The 12894-nt window shown below is 46.8% G+C and overlaps 1 protein-coding gene across 10 annotated transcripts in view; it reads left to right on the top strand.

Annotated features, from left to right (window-relative positions):
• The window catches only part of gramd2ab (GRAM domain containing 2Ab), a 28585-nt gene that overhangs the window by 4959 nt on the left and 10732 nt on the right, over positions 1-12894 (top strand). For 5 of the 10 annotated variants that reach the window (XR_014729677.1, XM_084671619.1, XM_084671618.1 and 2 more), the window contains exons 2-3: positions 1368-1481; positions 11632-11689. Coding sequence is in view for 9 of the 10 variants with exons in the window: in XM_084671619.1 (XP_084527745.1) it covers positions 1378-1481; positions 11632-11689 (162 nt within the window). In the remaining variant the exon portion in view is untranslated. Of the gene's footprint in view, positions 1-1367; positions 1482-5593; positions 7316-11631; positions 11690-12894 lie in introns of those variants that run through there. The other 5 variants (XM_084671627.1, XM_084671625.1, XM_084671622.1 and 2 more) reach the window with 4 other exon arrangements.

The raw sequence follows: 12894 nt of genomic DNA, 5'->3' as shown, positions 1-12894 counted from the left end.
GAAGATCCTCAGGTGTGATCATGAGGTGTGTGTGTGTGTGTGAGAGAGTGAGTGTGTGTGTGTGTGTGTGTATGAGACAGTGAGTGTGTGTGTATGTGTGTATTTCCTTACCTTCACTATTTTGACACTGTCAAACCCTCTGGTTCCTGTATGAGTGTCTCTCTCTGTCCCTCTCTCTGTGACCACAGAGCTGAGGTGAAGACACAGTCACACAGCAGTCGATCTCTGTCAGGTTCTAAATCCATCTGTCCCAGTTGATCACGCTGGTGCTGTGAGTCATCAGCGTTAGGAAGAAGGTTCTCAGCGTGTGAGATAAGGAAGGACCTTGGTCTCAGTGCGTCAGACTTGAAGAGGGACAGGAAGTGTTGGGCCATGCTGAGTGGTGGTCTTATCTCCCTCTGTGTTATCAGTCACACTCATCTGTTTGAGCACAAAGTATCGATGGCACCTTGAGTTTTTTTTTACCTTGCAGATTTCTAAGCAACCAACCATTTCTTCTTCGTGGACAGCTGGAGAAGATAGTGAGAATGTATTTATGTGCTGCAGTGAAATGTCTCTTAAGCTTACTGCCTCTCGCTCAGGCGAGCTGGAAAACATTCTCTTTTCTCTGATGTGCTAATCAGCCATTCTAAATGTGTTGTTTTGGGAGTAACAGAGAGGTTTGCCAACAGCCACACAGACATTTTGTCCCTGCAAGATTTACAACACTCACACCTCTGTTTACCGGTGTCTGATGTATTCCTCTCTCACTCCCTTCCTGTCCTCCTCATCTCTCTTGTGGCCTCCTTCATTTCTACAGAGCAAACTGATGCTGTATGTTGCAGTGACAGCTACATTCTTCTACAACATCAATAATGTTGTCTTCCTTTCTTACTCTCTGATTGTTTTTCTCTCTCATTATTCTCCGTCTCTTTCTTTCTCTTAGCTGTTCAGATCTTACTCAAGTTCAAGTTCAAGTTCAAGTCTGTCATACAACCTAGGATGCTGTCCTTGTCAACCTAGCATTCTGTCCATGGTCTAAGTGCCTCACAGTGGTGTCAGATCAATGGTATTATGACGAATCATAGAAGTATTTAGTTGTTGTAACAGGACCTGTGCTCAGGTCAGGATAACTGAAAGAATCCTTGGCTTTTTGATACTGTTGTCATGGTTCTAACCTTGACCCTCGACCAGAGCTAATGACCACTCAGACCTCCTCTCAGACCAAATCTCCTGGTCAAACCGCTTTGCTCCTGCGCTCCTGATCAGTGGACCCTCGCGCCCACACGGCCTTTTGGGTAGTCTGTTCCCGAACGTTCTCAGGCCGCCAGAAACCCTGGAATCTTCTCCTCCTCTCAATGTGTGACCAGCTGTTGTTCCCTCCCCAGGCTGGAGAAGATGACGGAGCACCAGGAGCTGGGCGATGACATCAGCATCCTGCCCCCCCACGAGCTGCCAGACCCCCCCAAGGACGAGGAGGCACACTGCCCCCCACAGTTCAGGTACGGTACTGCAGCGACCTGCTGGCGGAGCACTCCAGGACTAAGGCGGGGAGATCCAGTCCAGATGCTCATGTGACTGTGGTTTCTCTCACATAACTGAGAGGCCCAGCAGATAGGCTGGTCACCTGGTTTCACATCAGATACCAGGTGACATGAGGAGTCGTCCTCTGACTGTGTCGTACGCACGGCTGAACTCCCAACTAGCTCAGCCTCAGAGAAGCTGCTCTGGTCAAACCAAGGACAGGCCTGACAACAATTCTGGTGTATTTAATACCTCGCTCGCCTACGTTTCCCAGCATACTCTTCTCTAGCTCAAGTCTACACATGCACACAGCCTTACCCAGTGACAGGGACAAGAGCACAGTAGGCCTGTGTACATCCACTCATTAAAAGTGTCAAGTCATTGGATTAACTTATTTTCCATGGCAGTGTTGTGTAAACACATACGGTATTATGCAGTCACACAATCAAGGCTCCACCCCCTTTCACCCCCTTTTTTCCAGAGCTTTTTTCTGGAGGCTTCCTTACTTTGTAGACACACCAACAAAAAATGGGCAGGCTGGTGTGTGGAGACGAGCCCTCTTGCCTGCAGAGCTGCAGCTGTGTTGGAGCAGGGAAACATGTTTGTAGAACATGCAGGAGAGGAACCGGGGCTCAGGAGACTGATGATAGCAGCATGTTAGGACTGCACAGGTGAAGGCTGGATGGAGACACGCCCTCGCACTGGATACATCAAACAGCAGCAGTGCTCCCCAGACAGGTCTGGTTTCTTAGTGACGGAAGCTGGAGTGGGTAGTCTCTGATGGATTGTTACGTCACTGTGTGATATTCTAGTCACACAGTCGGGGCTCTCTGCTGCTTGTGTGTGTGCGTGTGTGTGTGTGTGTGTGTGTGTGTGTGTGTGTGTGTGTGTGTGTGTGTGTGTGTGTGAGAGAGAAACAGTCTGGCAGCAGATGAAAGGGCAGCAGTACTGTGTGTGGAAGGGAACGATACAGGGAGGGGGGTGTGGAAAGCCCCCTTTGGTGGAAGCAGACACACACACACACAAATACATATACAAACAAGTATACATACACAAACACACACACACAAACACACACTCCAAGAGAATCTTTCTGACTTACAAGCACATACACACACCCATTCGCTCAGCCATACATATGAACAGACACACATGCATTAGCACAAGCATGAACATTAGACAGATCTGCTCACACGCACACACAACTGTTTCTGGAGCTCCTATCTGCTCGCTGCATTGAGCCAGAGAGAGGGGGGAGAGAGAGGGAGAGAAAGAGGGACTACCATTGCGAGTCCTGGAGTTGAGTGTCCAACAGGATGAATAGATAAACAGAAGCCTTCAGAGGTGTCTCTGATGTTGGGTTGCTGGATGTGCAGCTCCTGAGCCAGCTTGGGGGTGATGCAAGCTGAGCATGTGTGAGAGAGGAGCTCAGACACAGATTGAACCTTCTGGATTCTACAGACCGTAGAGCCCATCCCCTCCTGTGGGCTCACACACTCTCACACACACAGGAGAAATGCTCTACGAGGGTGGATCAGGAAAAACAGCAACAGAGAGAGAGAGAGAGCGTCAGCCTGCAGCACGTGCAGCCTTCTCACGTTTACAAGACTGGGATGCAGACGGTGTTATGTAACCAATATCGGAGGAGGGGAGGGAAAAGGAAAAAGTAGATCAAAGGCGTTGAGTGAGAGGAAGAGAGAGATAGAGAAGAGATGAGGAGAGGGAGAGGAAGAGAGAGTGTCACACGCACATACACACACACACAGCCAGATACACACACACAGATACATACTCACACACACACACTCTGCCACCAAGCCGTCACATGGTAGTTATGTCCCATAGAGAGCCAGGATCCATGTGTCTGGAAATAATGACAATGCTGTCATCTTCCGTTTGGGATTAGACACCACACACACACCTGCCTACCTGCCTCCCACACACACACACACACACACACTTGCTACCTCCCTTCCCCTCAACACACACACACACCTGCCTCCCACACACACCGCAGTGAACCGCTAGCCTTCAGCTGAGCTTGTTCATGCTTTAAACAGTCCTGTAGTTAGAGTTACACTACATTCAACATAATGCTTGTATATGCTTTAAACAGGAAGGATTTAGCATGGCACAGCCTCTGATAGACATTCACCTCCGCAGTGCATCAGCTGCAGAACATCAGCTGCAGAACATCAGCTGCAAAACATCAGCTGCAGAACATCAGCTGCAGAACATCAGCTCAGAACATCAGCTCAGAACATCAGCTCAGAACATCAGCTGCAAAACATCAGCTGCAGAACATCAGCTCAGAACATCAGCTCAGAACATCAGCTGCAGAACATCAGCTCAGAACATCAGCTGCAGAACATCAGCTCAGAACATCAGGTTGAGAGAACCACCTCAGACACAATCTCTGTGTGAGTTGGCATTACAGTTTTTCACAATTGCTAAAACACTAAACCACATTCTCTGAACCAAATTATCAGTGGCTTAAATTCATTTGTCGAATCAGTCACTCTTCAATCACTCTTTTTTCAAAATTTTAAATACATTCTCATTCACTAAAAACTAGGGCTGTCAAGCAATTAAAATATTTAAATGCGATTCATTGCATTATTTCATATAGTTAATCGTGATTAATCGCACATGTAATTCAATTTAATTAATCTGTTCAAATTTTACCCCAACAAAAGATTGGGGAAGAATAACATTAAAAGGGTGTACCTAAGTAAAGGATAATTCCCGATGAGGTGTACAATATCACCTGATAATGGACGATGCGGAGGCGTGAATTTGCTTCCGCGGAGTCCATTAGCCTGTGTAGTGAGTTGAATTGCAAATGGATGTGAGATGACTGCATCAAAGTTTACATATTCTCCAAACAGTAATTATAATTTGAAAGTATGTTTAACAACAAGACTAGCCAGCTATCCAGCCATGCCATTGTCCCCAAATCAAATAAAGATGTTTACAAATAAAATAATCAGCCATGTGTAGAGGCTACTGTCGTGTTGGCCGCAGCCTGTCTGAAGTAGATTGACTTGTGAGGTGAATATGTTATGGTTACTTATTTCAGACAGGGGTGTACATAACTGGTACGCAGGTACTCATGCGCTACAAAAATCAGGAATGCGTAATGCCACTTGTATTACTACGCGCCTTCGCGTACTCGATCTTGATCTTCTCATCTAACCTTACACATGACATGTTGCTTGTCAACTACTGTCAGAGATGTCCAAAAAGCAACAGACATTCAGCAGCTTCTTCGGCATTTCGCCACCTACAAAGAAACGCCAACTGGAGTCAGAGCCGAAGAAAATACCTTTTTTACAACCAACATTTTAAAGTGAGGCTTAATCGGGAAAAAAAACTTTGTGTAGGCTTACATGTGTGGCCTACAAACACAAGCTAAACTTTGCATGTGACTGCTTAGTATGCTCTGACCTGGTGCCTGTAGCCTCGGGGAGGGAGCTGCTCTGAGGTCTTGGGGTGGTGCAGGGACTGGGGTCTATTTCACCCTTTCTTTTAATGTTTGAAGTGAACACTAAGCAAAAATAACATGTAGGCCTTCACATCCAATTACCCACATTTGAGTCCAATCTCAATTTTAAACTTTTCCCATTATTATCTTCAATCAACTACCAGCCTTTAAGTTACTAGATCACGGCTAGCCCTATTCTGAAATACATATTTTAAACAGTCATAATTGTATTTCAAACAGTCATATATGTATTTCAATTAGTCATATACAATAGCAAACATGGTAAATATCTGACTGCAGTGTTAATCTTTTGTAATGTTAATAGATTGATAAGGCATCTTAGCAAGGAATCTTAGCAGTTAAAGTACAAAAATAGTGTAGCGAGTATAACGACCCACACAGAAAGACGTGTGTAAGTTATATGTTAGGCTGTTGGTTGTTTACCAGTAGTGTTTGCGGGGTCCGACATGCCAATCAACCTGCTGTCTGCCAATCACGGGAATGCCCGGAATGTTGGTAAGCCGGGCAACCTGGTGGTTGGCGGAGGGGCATGGAGGGGGGTTGGGCAGGGGGGATGGAGCATTCGGAGGTAAGACCAGGTTTAGCACCTGTTCTTTCTGTTATGTCTGGGTTTCACAAGAGACGGTCACGTTTTGTGGGCTACCTTTCTTTTATTTAGCGTGGGCTAGGGACAAACAGCTGTTTGGTTTACTAGTAGCCTGTGTACCATGGTTAATAAACCTACATTCAGGAACTTCATCTTATGCCTGGACGATTGTTCCTAGTCAGGTCACTACAATAGATTTTAAATGGCTAAATGATACTGATGTTGTTTTAAAAGTGTGCTATATAAATGAAAATGAAAAAAACTAAATTGAATCAACTACACCACAGTAGGAACTGCGCTGTTAGCTACTAAGGTAGTGCTAAGTGCTCTTATCTGAATCTGTTATGGAACCAAATTGCCAATATGCATCTTTTTCTATGGCTCTGCGGCCCAGCAACATATCTTCGATATGTCCACAGTTGATATGTCGAAAAAAAATGCGCTACCAGATGTCAAAAGAAACGTTTATTTTAACAAGATAAATTAAATGTCAATCAGCATTCAATTGCCAGGGAAAGCAAATTACATTTTGGGGTGGCACCTGGGGTGGCCAGTCTGATATCAGGGGGGTCCAGTGCCACCCTGGCCACCCCTCTGGCTCCGCTACTGCAGTCTGCTGAATTTTGGGGGCTGCTTTTTGATGGATCTGAGGACATCACAAAAACTGAACAGGAAATCGTTTTCATTGTTTCTGTGTCCAGCAACGGAGAGTTTACCTCAGACTTTACCGGACTGATTGAATTGGGTGCTGACCGAACCGCGCAGGCCATAACAGACGGACTTGTGAGGACTTGTGAGACCTTTCCAGGACAGGCTTGGATGACTGGACAACTAATTTGGTCGCTGTGTGCACAGACGGGCTGCTGTCAATGTCGGAATCTACAACGGCGACTTGCTGCGGTTGGAGACTCCCTTGTGCACATTCTGTGCACCGCACACACTGGAGAATTGCGCAAAATCAGCTGATCACAACGTTCCTTACTGTGAGACATTAATGGCTCTGTGGTCAAGCTGCTGCAGTTTTATTTACAGAAAGGTGGAGCAAAAACTGCTGCACTGAAGAAGCTGTGTGAAGAAAATGGGATCTCCTTTGTGAAACTGGGTAAGTTTCATAACATAAGATGGTCTGCATGGAGGCATGAAACACTGCTAAAAATATCAAGACTATTTCCAGCTATTAAAATGCAACTGGCTACGAATGATAACAGTGACTTGCAGCATATCTGCACAGAGCATTTTCAGTGCTTTCTGTCAAATATGTTTTGGCATCATTTTGAAGACCACATCCATTAGGTTTCAGAAGGAAAAGCTGACCAAGCAGTGCAGCTTGTGACAGGGGATTCTCACATCTCAACATAATAAAAACCAAGTACAGATCTCGTCTGTCACATGCTCGTCTCTCAGCCCTGAAGCACATTCACTTGCCAAAGAAGACCACAGAGACATTTGACCCAAAGCAAGCTGTCGACCTGTGGATGGAGACAGCTAATCGGAGGCTCAACCAAGGACAGGGAGGAGCATCTGCATCATCTACCAAGGACAGGGAGGAGCATCTGCATCATCTACCAAGGACAGGGAGGAGCATCTGCATCATCTACCAAGGACAGGGAGGAGCATCTGCATCATCCACCATGCAGGAAGCTGAAGCAGAGGACAGTGGGGGTGACACTGAGGAGGACAGTGAGGAAGACTGCACTTATTAAGACCACCCAACATATGGGGTGAGTACCAAACACCATCTCCTGGTACTCACCTGAGTAACTGACTGAAAAGGTTATGTGCACCTCTGCTCAAATACAATGTAGCCAGCACAATCATTTAGAACGGTGAACAACTACGTAGCAGGTGTCCATATATCACCGGATAATGGACACCCCTGCAGCCAATCAGAATTGAGTATTCACCATTCAGACCATGGTATAACTTCAAATAACTGGAGGATAACGAGGAAATTGTGAGGGAGTTTTATTCACTCACACATAGGCTGTACAGTATTGAACATACACATTGTTATATATTTAGGAAATGTGATCTCTAATTTAACATTGCCGAGTGTTGCTTTATATTACCGGAGCGAACGCTGCTGCTGCTATCGCTGTTGCTGCTAATGCTGCTGCTAGCTATATGCTTTGCGAGCATGTGATGTTTTAGGCTGGAAGTACTCCGGTGATAACTAAACTCAGCCTGACAATCAGTAGGGCCTCTCTCTATCTCCTCCTGCTCTCTCCTTTTCTCTCCTTCTCTCCTTCTCTCCTCTCTCTCTCTCTCCTCTCTCTCTCTCTCTCTCTCTCTCTCTCTCTCTCTCTCTCTCTCTCTCTCTCTCTCTCTCTCTCTCTCTCTCTCTCTCTCTCTCCTGCTCTCTCCTTCTCTCCTCTCTCTCCTTGTCTCCTCTCTCTCCTTCTCTCCTCTCTCTCTCCTTCTCTCCTCTCTCTCTCCTTCTCTCCTCTCTCTCCTTGTCTCCTCTCTCTCCTCTCTCTCTCTCTCTCTCTCTCTCTCTCTCTCTCTCTCTCTCTCTCTCTCTCTCTCTCTCTCTCTCTCTCCTGCTCTCTCCTTCTCTCCTCTCTCTCCTTGTCTCCTCTCTCTCCTTCTCTCCTCTCTCTCTCCTTCTCTCCTCTCTCTCTCCTTCTCTCCTCTCTCTCCTTGTCTCCTCTCTCTCCTTCTCTCCTCTCTCTCCTCTCTCTCTCCTTCTCTCCTTCTCTCCTCTCTCTCTCCTTCTCTCCTCTCTCTCCTTCTCTCCTCTCTCTCTCCTTCTCTCCTCTCTCTCTCCTCTCTCTCTCCTTCTCTCCTCTCTCTCTCTCTCTCCTTCTCTCCTTCTCTCTCTCTCTCTCTCTCTCTCTCTCTCTCTCTCTCTCTCTCTCTCTCTCTCTCTCTCTCTCTCTCTCTCTCTCTCTCTCTCCTTCTCTCTCTCTCTCTCCTCTCTCCTCCCTCTCTCCTCTCTCTCCCTGTCTCCTCTCTCTCCTTCTCTCCTCTCTCTCTCCTTCTCTCCTCTCTCTCTCCTTCTCTCCTCTCTCTCTCCTTCTCTCCTCTCTCTCCTTGTCTCCTCTCTCTCCTTCTCTCCTCTCTCTCTCTCTCTCTCTCTCTCTCTCTCTCTCCTCTCTCTCCTTCTCTCCTCTCTCTCTCCTTCTCTCCTCTCTCTCTCCTCTCTCTCCTCTCTCTCTCTCTCCAGTGTGAGTGTATGTACAGGAGATGCAGTGTGTATGAAGGCCACACTGAATGGACGTGGACTGAGGAGCATTCAGGCCTGACTGAATAGACAGAGCTGAGGCTGTGAGAGAGTGCATGTGTACTGTGTGTGTGTGTGTGTATACAGTGTGTGTGTGCACGAGTGTGTGTGTGTGTGTGCGCACAAGTGTGTGTGTTCTGTGGGAAAAACAGAAGGGACACCTGAGGAGAGTATTCATCTCCACAGAGACTCACTGTGAGCTCTCTCTCTCTCTCACACACACACACCTACTCACTGTGAGCTCTCTCTCTCTCTCACACACACACACCTACTCACTGTGAGCTCTCTCTCTCTCTCACACACACACACTTACTCACTGTGAGCTCTCTCTCTCTCTCACACACTTACTCACTGTGAGCTCTCTCTCTCTCTCACACACTTACTCACTGTGAGCTCTCTCTCTCACACACACACACACTTACTCACTGTGAGCTCTCTCTTTCACACACACACACACACACACACTTACTCACTGTGAGCTCTCTCTCTCTCTCACACACACACACTTACTCACTGTGAGCTCTCTCTCTCTCTCACACACTTACTCACTGTGAGCTCTCTCTCTCTCTCACACACTTACTCACTGTGAGCTCTCTCTCTCACACACACACACACTTACTCACTGTGAGCTCTCTCTCTCTCTCACACACTTACTCACTGTGAGCTCTCTCTCTCACACACACACACACTTACTCACTGTGAGCTCTCTCTCTCACACACACACACACTTACTCACTGTGAGCTCTCTCTCTCTCTCACACACTTACTCACTGTGAGCTCTCTCTCTCTCACACACACACACTTACTCACTGTGAGCTCTCTCTCTCTCACACACACACCTACTCACTGTGAGCTCTCTCTCTCACACACACACACACACACACACACACACACACTTACTCACTGTGAGCTCTCTCTCTCACACACACACACACTTACTCACTGTGAGCTCTCTCTCTCTCACACACACACACACACACACACTTACTCACTGTGAGCTCTCTCTCTCACACACACACACACACACACTTACTCACTGTGAGCTCTCTCTCTCACACACACACACACACACACTTACTCACTGTGAGCTCTCTCTCTCACACACACACACACACACACTTACTCACTGTGAGCTCTCTCTCTCACACACACACACACACACACACACACTTACTCACTGTGAGCTCTCTCACACACACACACACACTGTGAAGGATAGAATACCTTCAAACTGCCTGCTGCCTACTGCCTGCTAGATCAGTTTTGCTTTAGCTGGAATGTCATCTATCTGGGCTATCATAAAAGACATACCTCCCTGATGTGTCCTGAAGTCTGTGTTTGCAGGAGGACATAAGCTAGTCTGGTACTGTCCTCATCAGAGACATGAGGACTCCAAACCCCAGCTCACCTCTCAGAAGCCATGAGACGGCCAGGCAGGTGGTGCTGCCACGCTGTGCTGCCAGCCTGGGCCGGGAGGATGTGGGAAGGTGAACAGGCTGGGACACACTCTGCTTCCCTCAGCCTCACCTTGAGGACAGAGAGGAGGGCTGGGGATGTTGGTAGCACTCACACTGGTGATGTCATGAACCTACCTAACTTGCTGCCCCGTTCAAGGTTGGTTGACAGAGCAGGGTGTTCCTCAGCAGGGACCTGCCTGGTAAACCGAGCCTCAGGATGGGTTATAACTAGGAGAGCCGGCCAGCTTTACAGCGTGTATATATAGTCACTGTGTCAACACACACACACACACACTGACTCCACACTACAACTCTCATAAAACTGATTCATGTTTACGAGAAGTTGTCTGCCTGAGCTTCTGTTGCTGTCCTGTCATGGAGACTGGCTCCATGGTCAACTTAGAAAGTGACAGAGTAGCCTGTCTGCAAGGCCAACTGGCCTCAAGCAGCCTGATTCAGCTCACTGAGTGAATCCCTATATCCTAAAACAGTCTCAAACTGTTGTGAGTGTACAGCAGGGTGACAGAGCACCTGGCCAGGAGTCTGCCTGGCTGTCTGTCTGTGTGTCTGCTCCTTGGTGAGGGTCTTGCTAGGTGAGTGAGTCAGGGTACTGTGCTAGGTGAGTGAGTCAGGGTACTGTGCTAGGTGAGTGAGTCAGGGTACTGTGCTAGGTGAGTGAGTCAGGGTACTGTGCTAGGTGAGTGAGTCAGGGTACTGTGCTAGGTGAGTGAGTCAGGGTACTGTGCTAGGTGAGTGAGTCAGGGTACTGTGCTAGGTGAGTGAGTCAGGGTACTGTGCTAGGTGAGTGAGTCAGGGTACTGTGCTAGGTAAGTGAGTCAGGGTACTGTGCTAGGTGAGTGAGTCAGGGTACTGTGCTAGGTGAGTGAGTCAGGGTACTGTGCTAGGTGAGTGAGTCAGGGTACTGTGCTAGGTAAGTGAGTCAGGGTACTGTGCTAGGTGAGTGAGTCAGGGTACTGACGTTATAGTCAGTTAGTCCTTTACTTGACTTTTTCAACTTTGCATATACGTCACAGTACATGTTCTACAAAACATTTACATCCAGCCCTTCCGAAGTATAGGGTTAGGGTTAGGGTTAGGCCTCCTCTGGTTTAAACCTCATTGGACTGTTTGCATTTATGTTTGCATGTCTGTTTGCATGGCTGCTGTTGATTAATAAGATTGTGTGTGTCTGTCTGGATGGGCTGTCTGTCTCGGAATTTGTGAGTGTGTGTGTGTGTGTGGTTTAAACTTCTTGTGTGTGTGTGTGTGTGTGGGAGAGTGTGTGTGTGTGTCTGTCTGTGTGTGTGGGAGAGCATATGTGTGTGTCTGGTTTCAACTTTGTGTGTCTCCTCTCTAGACTGCAGCTTGTCGATGACCTGTCTTATGAAGACGTGAAGAAATGTTACCGGGGCTCAGTGAGTACTGCTTTATCTCCTCTCTCTTCTGTGTGTGTGTGTGTTCAAGTTCAAGTCTTTTATTTGTCAGGTACACAGAACAACATGAGGTCAGACTGGGCACCGAAATTCTTAAGACAAGACAACGCAAGCACCTGGCATAACATAACATATAAGTACACAGAACATAATTTACATCTATGCTGAGCTTAAATAAGTGAAACTTCCTAAATATACAGATAGCAATAAATAATCAACTATACTAACCCTAATACTAAAACTTCCTAAATTACAGATAACAATAAATAATACACTATACTAACCCTAAATGCAAATAAAACCTATTTCAACCCTATAACCTATTCTAACCTAAGTGGAGTACAGTACAATGTGTGTGTGTGTGTGTGTGTGTGTGTGTGTGAGAGAGAGAGATTGTGTTTGTTTAGGTGTCTGTGTGTGTCAATTCTTGTAGATTTGTGTGTCATGTGTGGGGGGGTTTTCATGTGTAAGATTTGATCAAAATTGCAGTCTGTTCTCACACTCGTCCACTCAGACGGGGAAGGGGCACCCATAGATATATATAAACACTTGATGTCTTACGGCGGCGTCTAGAACGTCCGCACATGGCGGCCATCTTGCTACAGTCAACTCGATCACCCATAAAATTGTGTTGATGCTACATGTACTTTTGTAATGACCATAACTTATAAATTTTCAACCGATTTTTAAACGGTTTGGTTTGTTATCAACGTCAGAGATGTCGCTATTCCACTGCATACTTCTATTACATTTGTTTTTTATTACAGAATTATTCATAAGTATGCAGGTATCTCTGAAGTTGATAACAAACCAAACTGTTTAAAAATTGGTTGAGAATTGAGCAAGTTATGGTCATTTAAAAAGTACATGTAGCATCAACACAATGTTATGGGTGAGCGAGTTGACTGTAGCAAGATGGCCGCCATGTGCGGACGTTCGACTCCGTCGTCCGGCAACGCGGACCAGACATCTAGTGTTTATGTATATCTATGGGGGAACCTGCCTCCCTGTCCAGGAGGAGGAAACAAGGGAAGCTGCAGTCTGGAGAGAGAGTAGACCACACAGGAAGGGGAGGAGCTCAGACAGGAAGGGGTGGTGTGTATCACACATACAGGAAGACTGTGTGCGTGATAGCCGATGGAGGTTAGGGCCGCCTTGAGCAGCATTGTGATAGGGTTGTTTGTGTG

The sequence above is a fragment of the Hypomesus nipponensis genome, chromosome 14 (assembly GCF_054491055.1).
Source record: "Hypomesus nipponensis isolate SF chromosome 14, ASM5449105v1, whole genome shotgun sequence".
NCBI lineage: Eukaryota > Metazoa > Chordata > Actinopteri > Osmeriformes > Osmeridae > Hypomesus > Hypomesus nipponensis.
The sequence above is the reverse complement of the archived record's forward strand: the minus strand, read 5'-3'. Positions and strand labels throughout refer to the sequence as shown.